The 22,743-nt window shown below is 38.4% G+C and overlaps 1 protein-coding gene across 1 annotated transcript in view; it reads right to left on the reverse strand.

The window, feature by feature from the left end:
• Positions 1-22,743, reverse strand: part of STARD9 (StAR-related lipid transfer (START) domain containing 9) — a 124,101-nt gene that overhangs the window by 50,394 nt on the left and 50,964 nt on the right. The window contains exons 4-13 of the mRNA XM_006883214.1: positions 17,172-17,288; positions 16,816-16,848; positions 16,662-16,729; positions 14,423-14,535; positions 6,316-6,385; positions 4,477-4,549; positions 3,248-3,315; positions 2,117-2,214; positions 1,210-1,419; positions 988-1,085 (exon numbers count right to left, since the gene is read on the reverse strand). Of these exons, the coding sequence (XP_006883276.1) occupies positions 988-1,085; positions 1,210-1,419; positions 2,117-2,214; positions 3,248-3,315; positions 4,477-4,549; positions 6,316-6,385; positions 14,423-14,535; positions 16,662-16,729; positions 16,816-16,848; positions 17,172-17,288 (948 nt within the window). The remainder of the gene's footprint in view (positions 1-987; positions 1,086-1,209; positions 1,420-2,116; positions 2,215-3,247; positions 3,316-4,476; positions 4,550-6,315; positions 6,386-14,422; positions 14,536-16,661; positions 16,730-16,815; positions 16,849-17,171; positions 17,289-22,743) is intronic.

Raw genomic sequence — 22,743 nt, forward strand, 5'->3', positions numbered from 1 at the left:
CAGGAGGGGAAGACCCTCTATGAGATGGATTGATTCGGTGACTGGGGTAATCGGGATGGGTGTGTCAGAGGCGGTGCGGTTGGTGCAGGATAGAGCAGGGTTTAGGGCTGTTGTGCATAGGATTGCTATGAGTCGAAAACGACTCGACGGCACATAACAACAACAACAACAACAACAACTAGATGACTCTTATAGATTCAGATAGTTCTTATGTGTATATATAAACTGTGCTTGTCCAATAATAAGAGACTAAGACATTTTGTTCAAATGTGGATTCTGATTTGGTATATTTGGGGTGGAAATGCAAATACTCAGCAAAGGGTCAAATTGAACGAACCAGTTAAGTCTGAACCCTGATTATGATTACACTTAATATCTTAAAAATATACTTAAAAATGCACTTACACTGCAGTTTTCAAAAGTCCATAAAAGGGCTGCATATGCCTGACCACTAGTATGTGATCCCTCCCCTGAAATATTTTACTGGAATTGCCAAGGAAATGAGGAGCACTTTAAATAATACCATTCTGATTCAGCTTTCAAAACTAATGAATTCTTTATCTCTTCTTGTTGCCCAAGTCACTATAATTTGCATAGGAAAAACAAAACATGCACAAACCAACATAAATTCAAAATAAGAACACTACATACAGAAATTGATTTTTCTGTACAGCCAAGCACAATCAATAAGAGTGCATCTGAATTCCAAAATCAAAAAAAAAAAAAAAAGAAATTGATTTTTCTTAAGAGTGGCAATGATGCACCAGCAATCTTGAGAGTACACAGCTAAAATAAATTATTCATCATTACTGAATAAAGTTAGAAGAGATGAGAGAAGGGTATGACATTGGAAAAAAGAATTTCACTCTGTCATCATTTGGAAAAGAAACCTGGCAAAGTCAGTCTTTTATGCAATGAGGGGAGGGGAAAAAAAGAATTTTGCACAAGCAGTGCCAGAGCAGGCTTTCTGATGAGAGTCTCACTCACCTCATTCACCCTTGGCTTGTTGATGATGTTTTTGGCATTGGATGCATATCGCAGTGTGCTCATGGTTTCACTGTAGCTGGTGTGTGCAGGAGACACAGCTGAGGAAGGATAAACATATTAAAGATTAGCAGCAAGCTCTTCCACTCCAGCCCTTAAACACTCACCTAATTACAGCGCATGCTGTTTGAGAGCCCCCTTTTCCAGCTTCAGCGTCCCACTCACTGGCAATCATGATGGTTTTGGAGTTGCCTCCTAGGCTATCCTTCAGCAACCAGGTCAGCACGGAGTCCCGGTATGGGATGTAAGACTGTCTCCGAGAGGGTTCCCCTCCACTACTGGTCCCAGAAGGAGAGCTAGGGATCCCACTATCACCACCATCGCTAGCTGTACTATTGAGGCTCTGACAGCTGCTGAATATTTGAGAGTTCTGGGCTTAAAACACAAAAATAGAAGAAACAATTATGAAGCAAGTACATTTCAAGGCCATTCAAACAATAGGGTGGTTGGAAAGTGGAAACGGAAGTATCACATTTCCAATCTCTTTCTGTATATGAAATGATGCTTTCAGTGTGAGCCCTGAGTAAGATTCCAAATTCCTGACATGAAATCTTTAGCCATACAATTTTTTTCTTTTATCTTTTTGGAATGTTAATACTAACCTAATGGTCACATTGTACTCTAAGCCCACAGACAAATATAGTCTTTTTTTAGTTCCCTCTCTACTCCCCAAAATAAAGTAACCTTAATAAAAAGAGCAAAAGAGCTTGGTCATGTCTATAGAGTCTGGTAAGTAAAAAAAAAAAGGATTTTAAAATAAAAGCAAGTGATGTTTTATCGAGGGACAGGGACAGTCTGGACTGGGGAAATGTCCATTGTCATAGAGTGAAAACAGCTGATCATCAGACGACCACAAAACAGGACATATTCCTATATATTTGTATGAGGAATTAAAGGTCCCAAAATTCCTAATTGGCTGACTGAGCATCAGGGGAGTTAAGGACAGTATATCTAGAACTAAGAATTTGACAGCAATAGTTTCATAATCCACCTCAGTTCTGACAAAATAAAAGTCTAACCATTACTTCCCAAAATCCCTCTCCCACTTCTATCTGGTCTATCATCATAATACCTAGGGTAGAGATGACAATTCCAAGAGTCACAAGAGACTTGTTGATATTGGCTCCTTCAGTAATTCGATCTTTACAGTAACTGGGGTCTGCTCTTTCACTATAAAACAGTCAATGAAAACAAAACCAAAAGAAAGCAAGAAGCTGTTATCCTCATAATGCCCTTGAAAATACTATCCATTATCTTACACATCATGTTTTAAAAGGTATAAATAATAAATTCCTTTTAGAATTCAGTTCTTAGAAAAATGTTACCATTTTATAATGGACTGAAATGCTTTTGTTTCTCAAGCAATACAAATCAAATAATTAAGTTTCAGTTTTTATTTTGGCATTAAGAACACTTTAAATTAAATGCTTATTTATAATAATGATATTAACACAGGTAGTGGTGTATTTACTATCCACATTTACCACATTAAATTAAAATTTAAGCGGTCTTACAGTGTTATTCAAACTCACTTTTAAGTAAGAAATATTAAAAAGTCAGACTGGCTCTAAGTCTTTATAGCTAGCACTGGTTCTTAAGAGTTATTGTACTATAATTAGCAGTTTTTAAAAAAATGAAGCTACCTTACTTAATCTATGACTCCTTTTGCATAAAAGGAGGTTACATTTGCATAAAAAGTGGTTACATTTATGCTCCCTTCTAATTCTTGAAAAGCATTATCTTCCCACAATATTTAAAAAGCTGTTCTTTTTGCTGTTTAACAAATCAGTATAATCTCAGAGGAAGAAGGTGTGCTTCCATTTAGAACAGTGGTTCTCAATCTACGCTGTATGCAGGAATCACCTAGAATGCTTTAAAAAGTACTGAGATTGACACTCCTTCCCCATCCAATCACTTGGTTTTAATTGGCCAAGGTGTGGCATAGGTACTGGGAGTTTTGAAATATCACCAGGTGATTTTAATGGACAGCTAAATTTGAAAACTTCTAATTTAGAGAAATTTTTCAGTCCCTGGAAAACTGTAACTTCTTAATCCAGCATTCAGAGATTTCATTTCTTCGATAATTTTTTTTTAGAATGATTGACGTTTCAGAAAGGCTGGTATAAATTTATTCCTATACAATGAGTAAGATTAAGGTAACAGTCAAGGGAGTAATTCTCCTTGGCTTTGAATTCCTAATTACCTGCCTGCTAGGTCCACAAGGTTGATCTTGCTAGCAATTTCACAGGGAAGGCTATTCTCTAAAATTGCCTGAGAGAGAAAACACATTTAAAGTTAATCATCCAGAATTTTGTATTTTTCTTTCCCCATAGACATTATCCCAACCATGGTTATATTTTGGATCTTTAATCACTTCACTCGAGAAACCTAAATAGAAAGCCAAAAGCTATTAAACTGGTCAAGGAGATGGAGCAAATATCTTAAGCTATTAAGACTTTTCTTGACCTGACAGATTGGTATATAGGCTGGGGAATGCATTAAAAGCTCAGGTCATTTTAAAATCTGTTCTTGCATTCTTAACTCACGGAGCACCTGTGTTTCTCTGCATGCAAAGGGCAATGTGGCTAGGGCCCACATGGTCTTCACTTTACATGTGCACAGCCCCTAACCCAGAATATGAGGGGATCTCCTTAAGGAATTAGTACGATTGTCTTTGTGGTGATGGTACTACCCTTGTGGCTGTATTATCTCTCAGATTTATGGTCTGCTGCTCAGTCTCTTTAAAACTCACAACCTCAAGCAAATGGAGCCACTTGTTCACTTAACACCAAGGTCACTGCTTTAACTGACAAAACTCTGAATCCAAGTGAGCCCGTCTAGCAGTGACAGATTTTCACAGCTTACTCTGCCCAACTAAAATACACCACCAACAAAGCTAGCAGTGCAGGTAGGGATTAAAGCACATCAAGGAAATTTTATATATTTAGACAACTCTTAACTACAATTATGTGGTTTTTCATAAACATCTCTATGTTTGTTGCATGCCCTTGTTCTATTTTCAGAGCATAGATAAAATTTTTTAGACAGTTTTGTACAGCTGAATGTGTGCTTTTGGATATAACATCTGCTGACCTCTTCACATCATCCTAATAGAAATGAAACTCCTACTTTTTCATTTTAATGTTTATTTTCAACCTTGCTTTTGATTTTAAATTTCCATAATGATCACATAAACAATGTAAAAGTGCTTCTTCAAATGTTGAAAGTAAAATATAGATATATGTTGATCAATCTTTATGAAACGTACCTACTCTAAACTGTATACAGCTTGACTGCATGTAATTCCTTTCTACAATATTAAATCAATCAGAGGATCTGTTAATGGAAGGACAGAAGGAAAAGGAAAGAAATAGGAAAAAAACAAAAGTAATTAGAGGGGGGAAATCTCATCAAATATAAACGATAACCAACCTGTGTGTAGTAGATGGTGAAGATGGCATGAGATCTGCTGCTGGCCTCGTGAACATGGGTGGCTGCTGTGATTCTGTGTAGATAAGAGAAGGTAGTTAGAATAAGGACAGTTTATGTGCGGTGAACCCTTAAGGATCCACAGAAAATACAAGAAATATTAGTGTGGAGGTTTACAGAGAAGAACAATAAAGGATCCATTTTTAGTGTAGCACAGTTAGGTCCAAAGAGGGCAGAAAGAACACTCTATATACTGATAATATGATGACAAAAGGGACCGGGCTTCATACTAAACCATATTAGACCTTTTTTATAAGCAACAAGAGCAAAAGTCAAACTGAAAAGAAAAATAATAAAGTGTCAACCACCTGGAAAAGCATTCCCAAGACAATTAGGTAGACAGCTTGCTGGAGAAGCCCTCAAAGACAGAGAGAGTAGATTGTGATTTAACATAAGAATTTTATAATGCAGCAAAAGTCTTTGCAAGAATAGGCTAAATTATGTCAACCCCATGCTTAAACCTGATGGAACCGATGATGCCACACAGAGAACCCATTCCAGTGTTAACTCTTTTAACTCAGGAGCCTTTTCTGTTTATCTAAGTCAATCTTGCATTACTGTAAAACCTCTTACTGGCTTCTATTCTCAGAAGAACTAAGAAATTGAAGAAAAGAATAAAAATTTAGAGGCTAGCATCAGAGGTCAAAGAAGAAAAGGTAAAACTTGACACTTCAAAAGATCAGGGAGCTCAAGATGTCCTAAAAACTATAAACACCTGCAGGATATCCTATGAGTCCCAGGATTTGAACATTAAGTTAATTATTTTCCTTTTATGCCCAATTAACTCAAAACTGCTATCAACAGGGCAATTGTGAAATACTCTTCTTCAGGAAAAACCGAACTTTTCCCAGGAATTTACTGATAATATGCAGAGTATTTCATAGTAACTGACAAGATGTAGTATTATCATAACTTATAATAATATTCAGGAGAGTCTACCAAAGTTATTTAAAGGGTATATAAAAGACAGCCCCCTCTCAGGGAGCCTGAACGTATGTTAACTCTGGCACCCTAGAGGTAAGGAGTTGCGCTGCCAACCCCAAAGCAGGCAGTTTAAATGTATCAGTTGCTCCCTGGGAGAAAGATGGGCAATTTACTCTCATGCAACTGAAAGTGCCTTGAAAACCCACTGGAAGGTCAGCAATGAGTTGGTTCCAACTTAAGGGTGCACAACAACAAACTAGAAGAAAATGTTTTTTTAACAAGTCTATCTTTTTAATTTCTTTCTTTTTTATTTTTATTTGTGTACTGTCAAATCGGATCTGACTGGCACAGGAGGCGATTGTTTCTCCTTCTTCAGCAGAACGTCTGGTGGATTTGAACCCCACACCTTTGGGATTGCAGTGCAGCTTCTTGCCATTAGGCCACCAGAGCTCGCCAAAACTAAAAAAATATTTTTATAAAAACATTTTACACTCTATTGGGACTTAAATATCAAATCTGAAGAGAGGACAGAGCAAAGTCTTTTTCTTTTCTCAAAACGGCAGAAGTTGTGTGTTACAGGACTAGGGACAGATCAACTCCATGGGCTACTATCAATTCAGCCAAAACAATCTTCACTATCAGTACTATTGAGACAAACACTAAATCTTAGTCATTATATACCCTAAATTCATTGCTATTCTCAAAAAGGTTCCTGACTGTGGATATAGAAAGCTGCAGACAGAGACAATTGTAATTATCATTATACATGTATACATCATTATACATTCCCCAAGGGGAATGGGAACAGAGGACAGATGGATGAGGTAAAAGAAAGAGAGGAACAAACAAACCTGTTACCTGTTAGCTATTCCCTCCTCCAAGAGTTGAATTACTTGCTTATAGTTGGTAACTACATGTTGAGATAAACCTATCAGATTTGCAAGAGGGATAAAAGAAATGAAATAAATTTTTTTGAAAGTTTAACTCTTTCCTGTCCTTATTTTTCCTCCCCATTCTATTTCAAATCACTCACTGGAGAATAAGAGAACATAGCTAAATTAATTTACATAATAAACCAACACATACTCATTCAAAGTCTACTCTTAAGATACTGTGACAGACTCAGGGAACATATGTCTCTCCCCTCACAGACTTTATGGCCTAGAATTCACAGAGTATCAAGGCTACCAACAACAAAAACAATAATAATTCCTAAAAATATTGCTATAGAAATGACAAAAATTATCTCCTCTGTTCATAAAATTCTTGAGATTGGTAATTATTATGTTTCCCAGAAAGATGGCATACTCAGTTTGGCATACAAAATATACAATAAAAAATACAATATTTATTCGTACTTAAACGTAACATAAATCCAACCCTACACCCCTATCGTTTACAATCACAAGTTAGACTATAATGAGACAATCTTTCCAAGTATTAAAAGAATAGAACTGACAATACATGCTAAGGAGATCAAATGAGGTTAGGGTAGGTTCTTCAGAGAGGAGTCTTAAATTTGGCTATTGTAAAAATAATATTGGAGAATGTCTTGGAGGAACAAGCAATGTCTTGAAGGAAGTATAACCACAGTGCCCCTTAGAGGCAAGGATGATGAAATTTCCTCTCACAAAGTTTGGGTATGTTGTCAGGAGGGGCCAGATCTTGGAAAAAGGCATCATGTTGGGGAAAACAGGGATCAGTGAGAAGATGATCCTCAATAAGATGGTTTGACACAGTGACTAACAATGAGCCTGAGTTTAGCAGAGATTGTGGGTACGGCACAGGATAGGGTAATCTTGGATTCTGAAGCTCTGTCTCACATACACTGGGTACATGGCCAGAAGGGACTAATCTTTGGAGAAGGACAGCGTGCTTAGAGGAGTAGAGAGACAGTGCAGGAGAGGGTGACCTCGGATGAAATGGATTGACACAGTAATTGGAGTAATGGGGGTAGGTGGATCAGAGATGGTGCGACTGGCTCAGGCAGGAGAGGGTTCAGAGGTATTGTACATAGAGTTGCTATGAGTTGCAGGTGACTTGATGGCACATAACAACATCAACAACAGAGCAAGTTTATGATCTATGATTCATAGGTTATTATAAGTCATAGCCAACTTAACAGAACTTAACTACAAGAAGTGTAAGTTTCAGAGTCTCTTCTGATAGTCATTTTGTTCTTTGCTTTCTCCTCTGGCTTTATAATGACTTTTTACTTTCTTCATAGATGATATCCTTGATGGCATCTCACAACTCATTTGGTTTTTGGTCCTTTATGTTCAGTGCCTCAAATCTGATCCTGAGATGGTTCTTAACTTCAGGTGGTACAGACTCAAGGTCATATTTTGGTTCTTCTGCACATGTTTCAATTTTCTTCAGCTTCAACTTAAATTTGCACATGAATAACTGATGATCTGTTTCACAGTCAGCCTCTGGTCTGGTTTTGATGTCTGATACTGATTTTTTCCATCTTCCCTTTCCACAGATGTCGTCAATCTGATTCCTTTTTTTTTAATTTTTTTTCTATATTTTATTAATTTTCATAAACATTTACAGAGATTTTGGGTTTCCATTCATTCCTTGTTGCACTCTTCTCTCTACCCTCCTCCCAGTTTGTTCTTGTCCAAATGCCACAGTGCTTGTCAAAGCCAGTTCTGATTAATCTTCTTTGTCAGTGTGTCCTTTGCCATTCCCTATCACTCCTCCCTGAGAGAGACTTCACTCTGAGTCATAAGGAAAAGGGGATGGCGTATTCTCTTAGCTACTTCCTGCTGAAAAGGGACGCTGTGGGTTTCAGGGTGAAGATCTTCTCTCACTACTCTAAAGGGCCCCTTTGGCAGTAGGAAACACATAGACTATTATGGAGATTGATTTTGGGATTTAGATGCACTCTTATTGATTGTGCTTGGCCGTACATGTTCATATCCTTGAAGATGTATCATGGAGGTGTTGCAACCTAGAAGGCACAAATTTGACTAACAAGTTATAAGTACATGAGTCCAAAAATTATGGAAAAGTAAAAGAAAAGATTCTTTCATTGTTTTACTAACCCTCCCCCAGGTCCCCTCCACCATGTAGCCCTCGCTCTAGTCTCCTGTGATGACAGAAATACCTAGTTATATATCTCTTTTAAACAGTTTTCTCCCTCCTCTGTTTCAGTGCAGTATACATTATTGAACCCATCTTACTCAGTCTCTCCCCAACAGTGGCATCATGTAATATTTGTCCTTTTGTGACTGGGATATTTCACTCAGCATGATGTTCTCCAGAGTCAACCATTTTGAATAATATTGCATGAGTTCCTTGTTTTTTAATGCAGCATAGTATTCCATTGTGCGAATATACCACAGCTTCTCTAGCCATTCGTTTGTTGATGGGCACTTAGGTTGTTTCCAACTCCTTGCTATTGTGAACAAAGCTGCAATAAACATGGGTGTGCATATATCTGCTTGGATGTCAGCTATGGTCTCTTCAGGGTATATTCCCAGTAGTGGAATTGCTGGGTCAAATGGTATCTCTATTTGCAACTTTTTGAGAAAGCGCCATACTGCTTTCCACAGGGGTTGCACCATTTTACACTCCCACCAACAGTGAATCAGGGTTCCAGCTTCTCCACAACCTCGCCAGCATTTGTTGCTTGCTGTTCTGTTAAATTTTGCTATTTTGACTGGGGTGAAATGATATCTCATAGTTGTTTTGTCAATCTGATTCCTGTGTAGTGAGTGTATCAGATAGGTCCATGTGCATAATCATGGTTTATTTATTAATTTTTTAAAAGGCATTTGCAATAAGTAATTCATTAACAAAATTCTATCATTTAATATTCAGCTTCATTTCTGTTACCAAGGTCATGTTTTCCAACTACTAGTCCTTTTTCTTGGTTTACAACTTTTGTATTCCAGTCACCAATTAATGCATCTTGATTGTGTGGATCAGAACACAATTATGAACAACACTAAGAATGAGCATTCTAGAACATTTATTTGTACTGATGCCAAACTTTCCATTGTTCAAACAGAACTAGGGAATAATGTATAGTTTAAAATTAGGAAAGATGACCATCAGGGTTGTATGTATCCTTTCTCCATATATATTAAATTTGTACACTGAACAAATCATTAAAGAAGCCAGGCTATATGAAGAAGAATGGGGCATGAGGATTGGAAGGAGTCACATCAACAACTTGGGTCATGTGGATGACAAAACCTTGCTTGCTTGAAAGGGAAGATTTTAAGCACTTGCTGCAGAAGATCAAAGACTACAGCCTTCAAAACACACTACACCTCAACATCAAGAAAACAAAAATCTTCACCACTGGACCAATAGGCAACATCATGGGGGATGGAATTAAAGGCTGAAATTGTCAACAATTTCATCTTACTTGGATCCACAATCAACATTCATGGTAAAAACAGTCAAGAAATTAAACAATACATTGAACTGGGAAAATATGTGAAGAACCTCTCCAAAGTACTAATGGGCAAGGATGTTAGTTTAAAGAATAAGGTGCAGTTGATCCAAGCCAAATGCATCCAGTGTGTCTTGAAGTTGGACAATAACAAGAAAAACTGATGCTTCTGAATTTTGGTGTTAGAGAAGAGTAATGATTATCTCATGGACTCCCAAAAGAATAAAGAAGTCTTGGAGGAAATACAACAACGGGCTCCTTATAAGCAAGATGGTGAAATTTTATTTCAAAGCATGTTGTCAAAAGGGGCCAGTCCTTGGAGAAAAGCATCATGCTAGGAAAAGTGAAGGTGAGAAAAAGAGAGGAAGACCCTCAACAAAACGGGTTAACACAGTGACTATAGCAATGGGCTTGAGTATGCCAAAGATCACAAGAATAATGCAGGATAAACTTCAGATCTGCTCTTCATTGGTTCACTAGAAGTAGTGATCAACTGATGACATCTAACAACAATAATAGAATAGACAAATGTTAGATGAGTAAAGAGGAGCTTAAGGACATGGAAGTAAATCTTTATGGCTAGTTACTGATAAAGTTACAAAGGACTTGCAGATTTGTGCATAAGAATAAGAAGTAGAGACCTAGGGGCAAGTAAAAGATCTTATAGGCTTACTGTGATTATAATTACATTAAAATGAATAGTAACTTTTACATATACTGGACTTTCTATATAAAGAATTTTTTATATTTTGGTGTGATAATGTGGCTTTATTAAAAATCATTCCTTATCTTTTATGAGTACACAATAAAACATTTATAGATGAACAGGTCAAGAAGTTTTCCACATTGGGGTGGGGTAGGGTACTATAGCACAAGCAAGGGGAAAGAGTATCCCAGACCCTGGGGAAGTCAAAAGCTAAGCATGGTGGGTTGGATACCCATGTAGAGGGAAAGCCTAGGACAAGACCAGGCTAAGGAAGGTGACCACATTTACCAAAGCCCAGCACAGAAAGTCAGAGTCTGAGTGGGATGAGAATAGTATCTACACAGGGGTAGCCCAGTGCAGGATCTTAGGATCCAGGTAAGATGAGAAAGCTGTTCACACAACAGAGGGCTGCAGACTGCATTGCAAAATCAATGTCCAATTAAGATGAGAAGAGCATCCAGAGAGAGAGAGGCCTAGACAGGGTGTTTGAGCCCACACGGGGTAAGGTTCCATGCCGAGGCAGGGATAAAGACCAGTGCAGGTATGCAAAGGTCAAGAAGATCAAGGAAGGTACCTACATGGTTGGTAGAGATGGGGGCCAGGAAGCCTAAATCAAAATGTTGAGGCTGAGGCATGGTGAGAAACACTTCCAGTGATAAAATGATGCAGCATGGGGAGTCACAGAGCATAACCACTAGGAGAGTGGACACCACAGAGAGGATAGCAATGGCAAAGGAGACTGTTACAGAGAGGGAGATCAAATAAATGTTTCCTACACTCAGAATAGAAGTATGGACAGGCAAAAATCCAGAATGAAGCCATTTATATGAAATTGGAACAGGAAGTACTGATGTGAATGTTAACCAGCAACTGAGGGGGATTAGGAGTTACAATATCCTAAAAGCAATGTGTTTATTCAGAACCTAGATTTTGCCCTTTTTTTACCCCTTTAGAGTCCTAACTGATTTTATTTCATGTACAAAGAACTGGCCTTATTCCTTTAATGTACAGATGGACAATCCAGTCAAGGAAGAACACTTAGTCCAGTCTGATGAAGTTTACATTCTTTCTGTACTTAAGAGAAACACTAGTGGGACATTTCCTGAGCAGATCATGCCATTTGAGCACATGGGGCAAGAGTAGGAACCCAGATCAAACTTTTTATTCCCCCAAGATTTTCCATGTTTTTTTAAAGTATTTTCTTCACTGTTGCACATTTTCTCCCCTTCCCCCTGCCCACTCTGCAATGCACCCCTTGTTCCAGTTTGTTGTCATATATATGCTTATTATATATTCCTTTTGTTCAGTTTTTCCCCTCATCCGCTAATAGTATTCATTATCTATCTGCTCTTTTCCCATTCTCTTTCCAACCCTCCCACCCTGCCATGTCTGACCTATTTTCTAACAGCAGTGTTATGTGCTGTCTGTCCTTTTTTGACTGAGCTCTTTCACTGAGAATAATGTCCTCCAGGCTTACTCATGTTGTGTAATGTTTTACGAGTTCGTTATTTATCAGTGCTGAGTAATATTCCATTGTGTGAATGTACCAGTTTTTCTATCCATTCACTTGTTAATAGGCACTTGGGTTGCTTCCATTTCTTTGCTATTGTGAATAATGAATACAACAATAAACATGGGTGTGCATACATCGGTTTGAGTTGTAGCTTTGGTTTCTTTAAGGTATAATTGCCAGTAGTGGAATTGCAGGGTCAAATGGTTATTTCTATTACCAACTTTTTGAGAAAGAGCTAGACCTCTTTCCATAGTGGTTGTACCATTTTACATTCCCACCAGGGTTCCAATCTCTTCATAAACTCACTAGCATTTGTTGTTTGCTACCCTTTTGAACTTTGCATTTATTGCTGGGGTGAGATGGTATTTCATAGTTGTTTTCAGATAAAACTTTTGAGGATGGCTCAAAGTGAGCTGCTACTAACCCTTCTTGCTTTAAGAGAAGCACCAAGAAAAAAAAAAAGACCAGATTTTGGTTTCTAAATGCCATTCCTTCTCTAAGAAAAGTAGCCAGAGGACCTGACATAAATGGCCAATTTCAAAGCTGAGGCAGCTAAAGCACAAGATGAGCCTGAACTAGCTAGTGCCAAAAAGCACGAAAATACTCTAACGATGACTGTTATTATTAGGAGTCCTCAAGTCAAGTACAACTCCTAGAGACCCGTGAACACAGATCTGAATCCTAACCTATCCCGTACCGTCTGCACCATCTCTGATACACTTGGGCCAATTGCTGCAGTCACCAAGTCAATCTATCTCAACTGGGGCCTTCCTCTACCCTTCCAAGCATGAAATCCTAAGATGTTAAAATGTCACAGAAGTTCACATGAAGCTGATCCTATTGGATAAATCTGAAATCACCTGAGCATCAACATAAAAATGAATAGTAACAGACTCATTGAATAAAATAGGAAAGCATGAAACCACATAGATAAAATGAATACATTGAAAGTTTGATGAGGAACAATTATTGCCATTAAGTAGCCTCTGACTCATGGTGACTCCCACAGTTTTCAGTAACTGATTTTTCTCAAATACATTACCAGGTCTCTCTTCCAAGGTACCTCTGAGTTGGCTCAACCCTCTAACCTTTTGGCTAGCTGCCTGCTGTTAACTCTTTATACAACCAAATGACTTCAGAAGTGCTGCCCCACAAAATATTCGTAGTTACAAAGCAAAAAAAAAAAATGGTAACTTCAGAACTAAGAAGGCGGGTAGATATCACCTTAGCCTAGTAAAAAAGTGATCATGTGTAATAGGTCAAATAAGTTATATACCATTTTTGTTGTCACCTTCATTAAAAAAGTGATCATGTGTAATAGGTCAAATAAGTTATATACCATTTTTGTTGTCACCTTCATGAGAGTGAAGGAAATGTAACTCTTTAGGAGACAGCATAGACACAACTTGGCAACTGTGGGACAATCACTGAACTTGAATGGATCTCAGGTTTAGATGGTAGTAATGCACCAAAGTTAGTTTTTAGGTTTGTTTGTTTCAATTGTGAATATATTGCAGGATGTTCTTGTTTGTAGGAAAAACACATAAAATATTCACACAAGATTTTCATCGGTGTGGCAATCTAGTTTCAAGCAGTTTGAGAAAAAAAAAAATTCCAATTCTTTGCAATGTTACCTATAATTTGTTATAATCCATACAGCTCAATGGCTTTACAATCCTTTGCTACACCTATTTATTTTTTTATTAGCTCTATCACAACTTGTTACTAAGAATTTGTTTGTTTTCTGATTCACCCTATTAGATTGTAACCTTGTTTATGAGGGCCGGACAATGCCTTTTTGAAGTACTGGTTATCTATCCAGTGTCTAAGGAATTCTGATGTCACAATGGTTAAGAACTTAGCTGCTAATATAAAAAGGTTTGTGGTTCACACCTACAAGCTGTTCCATAGGAGAAAAGGCCTATAAACCTACTCCTGTAAAGATTTCAGCCTATTAAACTCCAAGAGGCCATTTTACTCTATAGTGGAGTTATAAGTCAGAATTCACTTGGAAGCATCTAACAACAGCATTTACTATTGCAAGACCTAACACATACTAAGTAATCAATATATATTTGTTGAATAAATTGGTGACTTTTAGGAGAGCTTCCAATATCCTTGGGTGATGTAAATGATTAAACATCCAATTACTACCATAAGGTTAGTGGCTGGTCCACCATGAGAGTCCTCAGAAGAAAAATCTAGTGCTCAATTGCTGAAAAATTAGCCATTTAAGACCTCATGGAGCTAGTCGTAGTTTGACACACATGACAACTGATTGGCTGGAGAGGTTTCCTAGACAGTTTGGCTTCAGACCCAAAAGGACCCAGTGGCTCACCTTGTACATAGGGCCCCATCTCTGGGTGTTCTCTGACCCTTAGGTTATATGACTTTTTCTGATCAGATGGCTTCAACAGATCCCGAACACGTTCATTATAGATTTCTAGGAAACTAAAAGATACGTAAAAAAAAAGACAACAAAATTAGATTGTGACAAGTGGTTAAAATTTCTCAGATTATGGTCCTAAGAGATGCCCTTCAAACCTGGAATTGAACCCACATTCAGGATCACCTTTCAGCCAAACACCAGAGCTATAAAATGAATAGTAATACCCATCAGGGACTATTATTATTATTCTCAGAATAATCAACCATATAGGACCAAAATACGAGCATCTGCCCAAAGAAGACATGAAGGGCCAGGGGGGAAAAAAGAGTCAACAAGATTGCAACTATGTCATGAAACAACAAAAATATATAAACTGTTCAACAGGGAGAAATGATTAAGATATATGGGGAAGAAAACCAATAAACTAAGAATCAGGAGGTTGTTGGTTTAGTTCCATTACATTATTGAAGATGTTGCTCAAGTTAAGATCCATTTTGAGTCTTTCTACAGGTCTACAACAGTGAGGTTTCTCTAAAGTTTTTATTTGAGAGAAAGTTTTAAAATTATATTGGTTTTCATTCAATCTACAATAGTGTAGATTTAAGCAGTCAGCAGTAAAAATATAACTTACACACTAGACAAACAGATACAGATGGGTGAAAAGGATTGTACTTATGACAATACACAGGCTTGGCAGATGATCTTTTATATTTATATTAGTATCTGTTATATATACAACCATGTATATAGCAGAGTCAACAAGGGGCAATGCTATGTAAGCTGCTTCATCATCAAACACCCTGAAGTTTCTGGTTCAAGGGCCTTGGGGACCAAAATCTCGCGGGGCATCAAAGTCAAATGGCATAACAAGAGCCCACAAATACAATGTTCTACATCCTACTTTGGTTAGTAGCAAGTGGGGTTTTAAAAACTTGTGAACTGCCATCTAAGATGCAGTTGCTGGTTTCTCCTGTTTGGAACAAGAAGAGGGAGGCAAATCAAAAGAGCATAGAAATACTTAGCACAAAAGATTAATGGATCACATGACCCTCAACTTCCATGACTTGAGATCTTAAGAACTGGATGGTGACAGTCAACTACTGCTGACCACTCTAGAGGACATCACACTAGAGTGGGGGGAAAGGGATTAAAAAACATAAAAAAGAAAAGGCTTAGATCTGACCACCAACAAAGAAGAAGCAAGAGAACTCAGTGTGTCCTTTAGGGCCATAGATCCTTGCACCCATCAGACCAGCACCCAGGTGAACAGCAGCCAAAGCAGCTCCAAAGAATCAGAAACCTAAAATGAGATGGAGTAGACCTTTGGAGCTGCCACAGCACTGAACTACAGCTAAGAGCCTTTTGTCCAAGTTTGTTGGAGGCCTGAGAGGGCAGTGATGGAAGAGCCATAATTGGCAGGGCTGAGAGCTTTATAACACTGGCCTACAGACAAATATTTCAGAAGCTGTCCAGACTGTGTGATTTTATCTTGCACCAACCTGAATTATAGCACTTTTGATTTTTTTTTTTAAAAGACCAGGCTTACTGGTCCAATAGACCCTAAAGGAACCCCTGAGACCCTGATCCTTGGTTACCCTTTCAAACTGGGCCAAATTAACACAAAATTCAACTCCATGACTCAACTGTCACCCAAACAACAGACAGGCCTATAAGGTGAACAATAACACCAGGAAGCACTCATTAATTAATGGGCATCATTTGCCCAAAGTTAAAGGCCAGAAGGGCGGAAAGGTGTAGGACAGAAGGATGAATCGAAATGAGAAGTACAGGAAAGAAGTGATATTTGTGATTACATTGTAGATATTATATTTAATGTTAAAAAACAAAATGTGTATGAATGGTTGAATAAAAAACCAATTGGCTTTATAACTTTTCATTCCGATAACAATAAAATTAAATTTTAAAAATCAAGACAAACAAAACAGCCAGAGTAAACTGGTCCACAGAAAGAGGCAGCTATCTACTAAGCTGAAAGATAAAGAATCACGTTTCCTACAACCCAAAGACCTAAGTATGTTTCTAATCTCCCTGGACTGGAAGATGTTTCTGCTGTGGCTTTTCTGCATTCCTCTGAGCAACTCTGGAAAAGCAAACAAAGACAGTTGAGCATGCTAGAATTTGCAGTGGAAACAAATATTACAAGCCCCAGAGCTTGCTGGGTTCTTACCTTACTTTTATCTTACAGGAGGAAGGCAATGAGCATGATGAATAGTCTTCATCCCTGATGAAGAGACTCTGCACAAATCAAAGGGTTTCACTGAAAGGAATACACAAAGGAGACCTACTTCAAGATGATCCAGTAAAAAAAAAAGAGTTTATACCTCACATATCCGAGGTGTCAGCCCTACGGAGGCCTGGAGAAGAGAAGAAAGGAAAGTTGGCTATTCATTCACTATAATGCTCTCCTGTATCCTAGACCCAGGAACCACCCTCAGCATGAAGCATGGACATGGGCTCTTCACTTTAGGGAGATTCACTTGAGACACGTAGAAAACTTATCATTTAAATGCTAAGAAATCCATTCTTAATAGAGAAAAACCTCCCTTAAATGTTGTTAAAGTTGGGAGGTTCACATTCTGTCTCTCAATGGCAAGGACAGAAGCCTTGTCAAAAAATACAAGACTAGGGCTTGCTGTAGCTTTAGGAAGATATTGCATTACAATACTAAATCACTCACTGGGGTCCCAAGCATGGTATATGTCTTCCCTGAGCCTGTCTGTCCATAGGCAAAAAGGCATATGTTGTAGCCTTTGGAAGCTCCAGACAGCACTTCAGTCCCCAAATCCTGGAAAACCTGTAAAAGCAAAAGAAGAAACCATGTCTGACCCTTAACCCAGGAGACTGAGAATCATATTTAAAAAGAATGTTTTTATATTTGCTTACAAAGTTCATACACATTATATTTCACTCTATCCTTTATTCACATTATGTTTTATACAATTGAGAATCATATTTTAATCTTTAAAAAAATCTTAAATATACATGAGTGCAAGTGTTCTACCATTTCACCAGGATCAATTTTAGGACAAGACACAGCAAATTCATTTATTCAGTCATTTTTTCAGACACAGACAGTCCCCAGGTTATGAACAAAATTAATTCCTGTCTTTAAGTCAAAGTTTGTACGTAAATTAGAACAAGAAAATATCTTTTATTTAGCCTTAATTTAGTGTAAGAAAAGTCCAGAAGCCTTTTCAATTATTGAAAAGCTCCACATGCAGCAAGTAAAGGAGAATGAGATTAAGAATATGCTGCTTGTAGGAGTTGGTTTAATAATTTAAAACTTATGTAACATTAAAAGGCAAGTACAAATTTTCTGTAATTTGGACATTCATAAGCTGAGACACTCTAAATTTTTTAAAGTGCTAAGATCCACAGGTGGTACATAGTTTCAGCTTGATGGCTAACCTAAAGATTGATAGATATAACCCTGGCTGTCATGCACCCAGCAGCACTGTGGAAAAAAAGGCTTAGAAAACTGCTTCCATTAAGACAGTAGTAAAGAAAACTCTGTAAACTTGTAAAAGCAAAAGAAGAAACCATGTCTGGCCCTTACCACAGGAGAATGAGAATCATATTTTTAAAAAATTTTTATTTTATATTGGTTTGCTTACAAAGTTCATATATATTGTGTTTCACTCTATCCTTAATTAACATAATGTTTCATACAATTGAGAACCATATTTTAATCTTTAAAAAATCTTAACTATACATGAGTAGTGCAATGGTGTCTCTCTGGAGACTAAGGTGCGTCTGATACAGGCCATGGTCTTCACAATCACTTGTTATGCATCAGAGAGTTGGACAATGACCAAGGAGGATAGAAGGAGAATTGATGCCTTTGAGCTGTGGTGCTGGAGAAGAGTATTGAGAATACCATGGACTGCTAGGAAATCAAACAGATTTGTCCTGGAAAGGGTTAAACCGGGTGGCTCCTTGGAGGCAAGGATTCTGAGGCTCTAACATACTTTGGACATGTTGTGAGGAGAGACCGGTCCTTGGAGAAGGACATCATGTTTGGGAGGGTAGAGGGACAGCGCAAGAGGGGAAGGCCCTCTATGAGGTGGATTGATTCAGTGACTGGGATAATCGGGATGGGAGTGTCAGAGACGACTGGCACAGCACAGAACAGAGTTTAGGGCTGTTGTACATAGGGTCGCTGTGAGTCGCAAGCGACTCGATGGCACATAACAACAACAACAACAACAGTATTCCATAATATATACAGTAGTATTCTGTAATATATACAAGCTACCATGTTTTTGTTGAGAACCCTCAAGTTGGATCTGACTCAGAGCTGACCCTCCTTCAAGTAGGTTTTTAGAGGCAATAAAGCACATGGGAAGAGATCTCTCATCTTTTTCCCATGGAACAGCTGGTAGATTCAGACTGCTTACCTTTGTGTTGGCAGAACAATTCTTTATCACTAAGCCAACTAGAGCTCACTGGGAGTTACCATGAGTTAAAGATCAATTCAACATCAACTAACATTATACGCTGGGTACAACACTAGACAATGAATAAACAAAAATTATATAGTTCCGGCGAGCTCTGGTGGCCTAGTGGCAAGAAGCTGCACTGCAATCTCAGAGGACACGGTTCAAATCCACCAGATGCTCTGCTGGAGAAGGAGGAACAATCTCCTCCTGTATCAGTCAGATCTGATTTGAGGGTACACACAAAAAATAATGAAATAAAAAAAATTATATCGTTCCTGCCACAAGGCAAAGGAGCCTAGCAGGAGGGCAAAAACATATAATTAGTAAAATAAAGTGTGGAGAGAACTGGGTTGACACAAAGGAAGAGGTGGCTGATAACATGAAAGTGAAGAAGAAGCTGAAGAATAAGTAAGTATTCACTAGGCAGATGTGTTTTTTCAGTTCTTACTGAAGAAAAACACAACTCCAAAAGCACAACTACATCCCTGGTGGTTCGAATCCACTCGTGGCTCCAAGAGAATAAGACAGGTGTCATCTCCTACTGCACGATACAGCCTCAGAAACCCATCGAAGGGTTGTTAGGAGTCAGAGTAGACTCAGGGGCAGTGAGTGAACAAACAAATGATCAAAATATACATCTAGTATATATTTATGTATGTGTGTGTCTGTATATGCATATGTATATGTATGTATGTATGTGTGTGTGTATATATATACACACACACACATCCACACATCTAGAGTGTGTGTGTATATACACCCCTATATATATTTATGCTTGTATTGTATGTATTGTTTCCTAATATTTGCTCCAATAAGAACATAAAATACTAGCTTATTTTATTTGATTTTAAACTTTTGACCATTTTGATAAAATATGTTAGAGACGATGACCAAGAGAGAGCTACGTTGGCCTAGTGGAAGGAAGCTGTGCAACCAAGCCGAAGGTGGGTGATTGTCATCTGTGGCCCTCGGCCAGGTTCAAATTGTCTTCCTGTCAAACACTCTTCTAGGGGTATAGCACTGGTCTGTGCGTTGCTGTACAGAGGTAACTCGTGGTTGCTCTGATGCTGAAGCCTGTGACAGTGATGTGCCAATCGTGGTAATGGGCACCCATGGTGAACAGTGTTGGCTGGAGCTTCCCGACTAAATCAAGCCTGGAAGCAGGAGCGGCATCCACTTCCAAAATGGCTTGCCTCTGGAAACTATGTACAAACAGTGCTCAGGCTGTTCGTTCATAGGGTCGCTATGAGTCGTCTATGACTCGACGGCATTAAACAACAACAACAACAAAGTCAATATTATAAAAAGCAATGAGCCTTAGGTCATACAATGTGATAAGAATTCCAAAGATACAGTGCTGCTATGCTGGCTTTGTGCTCACTGCTTGAGAAGGCTTTAAGATCTCAATCAGAGAAGGCAATAGACCATAACGTTTTATCACAAAACCTGAGACTGCTCAGTCTGACATGTGGGTTCATCAAATGCTGCACACCCACCCCAAGATGTAGAAGTTGGCCAAATAGTATCCATATTGTGGAAATATGAACATTTACCATGAAACAAATACAGAAATAAAAGAAGAAAAGGAAAGGGGAGAAAGATGAAATGAGGAATGGAAAAGAAAGAAGGCAGACAGGTCAGCCATGCACATAATTCTTTCTCCTTCTCACAACAACTATGTTTAAAAATTATTAACTAAATAAAGCTACCGTGAAATATTGCCCTGTAATGCATCATACAAATTCAGTCTCAAGACACCACACAAAGGGACCAATAAGTTTGCAAATCAGAAAAAAGTTTGCCCTGTAAACTCTTAAATACTGCCTTCTCATATTAACCCTCACAGGTGCCTGGTTCTGCTGGTAATTCACCTCTGTGATGCTCAGTCTGTGATTCAGAAACAGCAGGGGGCATGGGAGGTGGCGGGATGGGGAGGAAAGAAACAGTGAGAGGGCCTCAGGTGAAAACTCCTGAACTTGGTGCACTAACAGTCCTATCAGACTCACTCAGCAGATGTTATTTTTCAGAAAACAATGCAGGCTTATGAAGAAAAGCACAGCTTCTCATTTCAAACAGTCCTCAGCAGAAAGCCGCATGGAAATCTGCATCAGGTTGTACAGACATTTACCTTTGGGACTGTTGCTCAGGATCCAAATAACTCTTCCTGAGAGGAATCACTAACTGTGCCAGTCTCTGAGGAAAGCAGAGTCCAACTGCCCACTACAGAAGCCAGATATTCCTCTCTGCCTCCTGACTTCTAGAAGACTAAAATATAACGGAGACCTGGTGAACTAGATGTTCCTATGTATGACTTAGAATTTCAAAAGAATGGCACAAAGACAAAATAATTCTTCAATTTTCCATGGTGGCATGAACAATTTAATAGTAATGAGTGCTGAGTACAAATGCCAAGTGTGGTAACTTGCAAGTCAGACTATTCTGTAATTTAGCTCTATCAGAGTTTTGTGCTATTTAGGATCCAATCGTTCCTGCCCACCTTCTAACCTTCCTTTAAATTCCAAAACTGGGATGTGATTCATATACTGAATAGTTGTATGATCTTGGGCAATTTATTATAACACCTGTAAACCTCATTTTCTTTAGTTGTAAAATGAAAAGAATAATTATATCTATATCACAGATTTGTTGGGTAAAGTGAAATAGTACATAAAACTCGGAATAAGGACGAACTTAAGAGTTGCCTATTCAAGGTTATACGATCTGTTCTACACTTCAGCAGCTGAAGCCAGGTTTCTTTGTACAGTGAACTAAATATATTGTATTTTGTTTTTCCAATGCTTCTAACATTGAGGCATAGGGTTAAAAAAACCTGGAAAGAAGTGAAAAATTTGGGCTTTGTGCCATTATCACTTCTTTCCCCAATCTCTCTCCAGCTTTGTACTTAATTGTGCTCCACTCTGTAGCTTCTATGATAGCAAAGCTGAAAATTGGGCAGAGTTCTCAGGCTAAATTCTGCATAATTAAAGGAGGCTGGGTACAATTGTTCTGGAAAGTTGTTGTTGTTTTTATGTATCGTCGAGTCACCTGCGACTTACAGTAATCCTATGTATGTACAACAGCCCTAAACCCCGCTCTATCTTGTGCCAATCTTATTGTCTCAGACACACCTATCCCCATTACCTCAATCACTGAATAAATCCATCTCATCGAGTGTCTTCCTCTCCTATGTTGTCCCTCCACTGTCCCAAGCATGACGTCCCTCTCCAAGAACTGATCCTGCCTTGCAATATGTCCAAAGCATGTCAGACAAAGCTTCAGAATCTTTGCCTCCAAGGAGCAGCCTGGCTTCACCCTGTCCAGGATAAACTTGCTTGTTCTCCTGGAAGTTCATGGTATGCTTATTACTCTTCTCTAGCACCAGAGCTCAAAGGCATCAATTCTCATTCTATCATCCCCAGTCATTGTCCAGCTTTCTGATGCATAGCAAATAATTGTAAAGACCACGGCCTGTATCAGGTGCAACTTAGTTTCCAGACTAATGTTGCTCTTCAGTACTTTGGAGAGGTCTCTGACAGACTTTCCCAGTGCAATTGGTTTTTTAATTTCCTGGCTGCTGATACTAAGAATGTTGACTGTAGAACCAAACAAACTGAAGCTGCTAACAAACTAAATCTCTTCACCATCTATCATGATATTGCCAAATGACTTGGGTGAGAATCTTTGTTTTTTGACATTGAGCTTCAATCTATATTGAAGGCTGCAGTCCTTGACCTTCTACAGCAAGAGCTTCAGGTCCTCCTCAGTTTCAGCAAGCTTCGTTGTGCTAATTGCATAATACAGATTGTT

Source organism: Elephantulus edwardii, unplaced genomic scaffold (assembly GCF_000299155.1).
Source record: "Elephantulus edwardii isolate Elephantulus edwardi_28Jun2011 unplaced genomic scaffold, EleEdw1.0 scaffold00026, whole genome shotgun sequence".
In the NCBI taxonomy this organism is placed as follows: domain Eukaryota; kingdom Metazoa; phylum Chordata; class Mammalia; order Macroscelidea; family Macroscelididae; genus Elephantulus; species Elephantulus edwardii.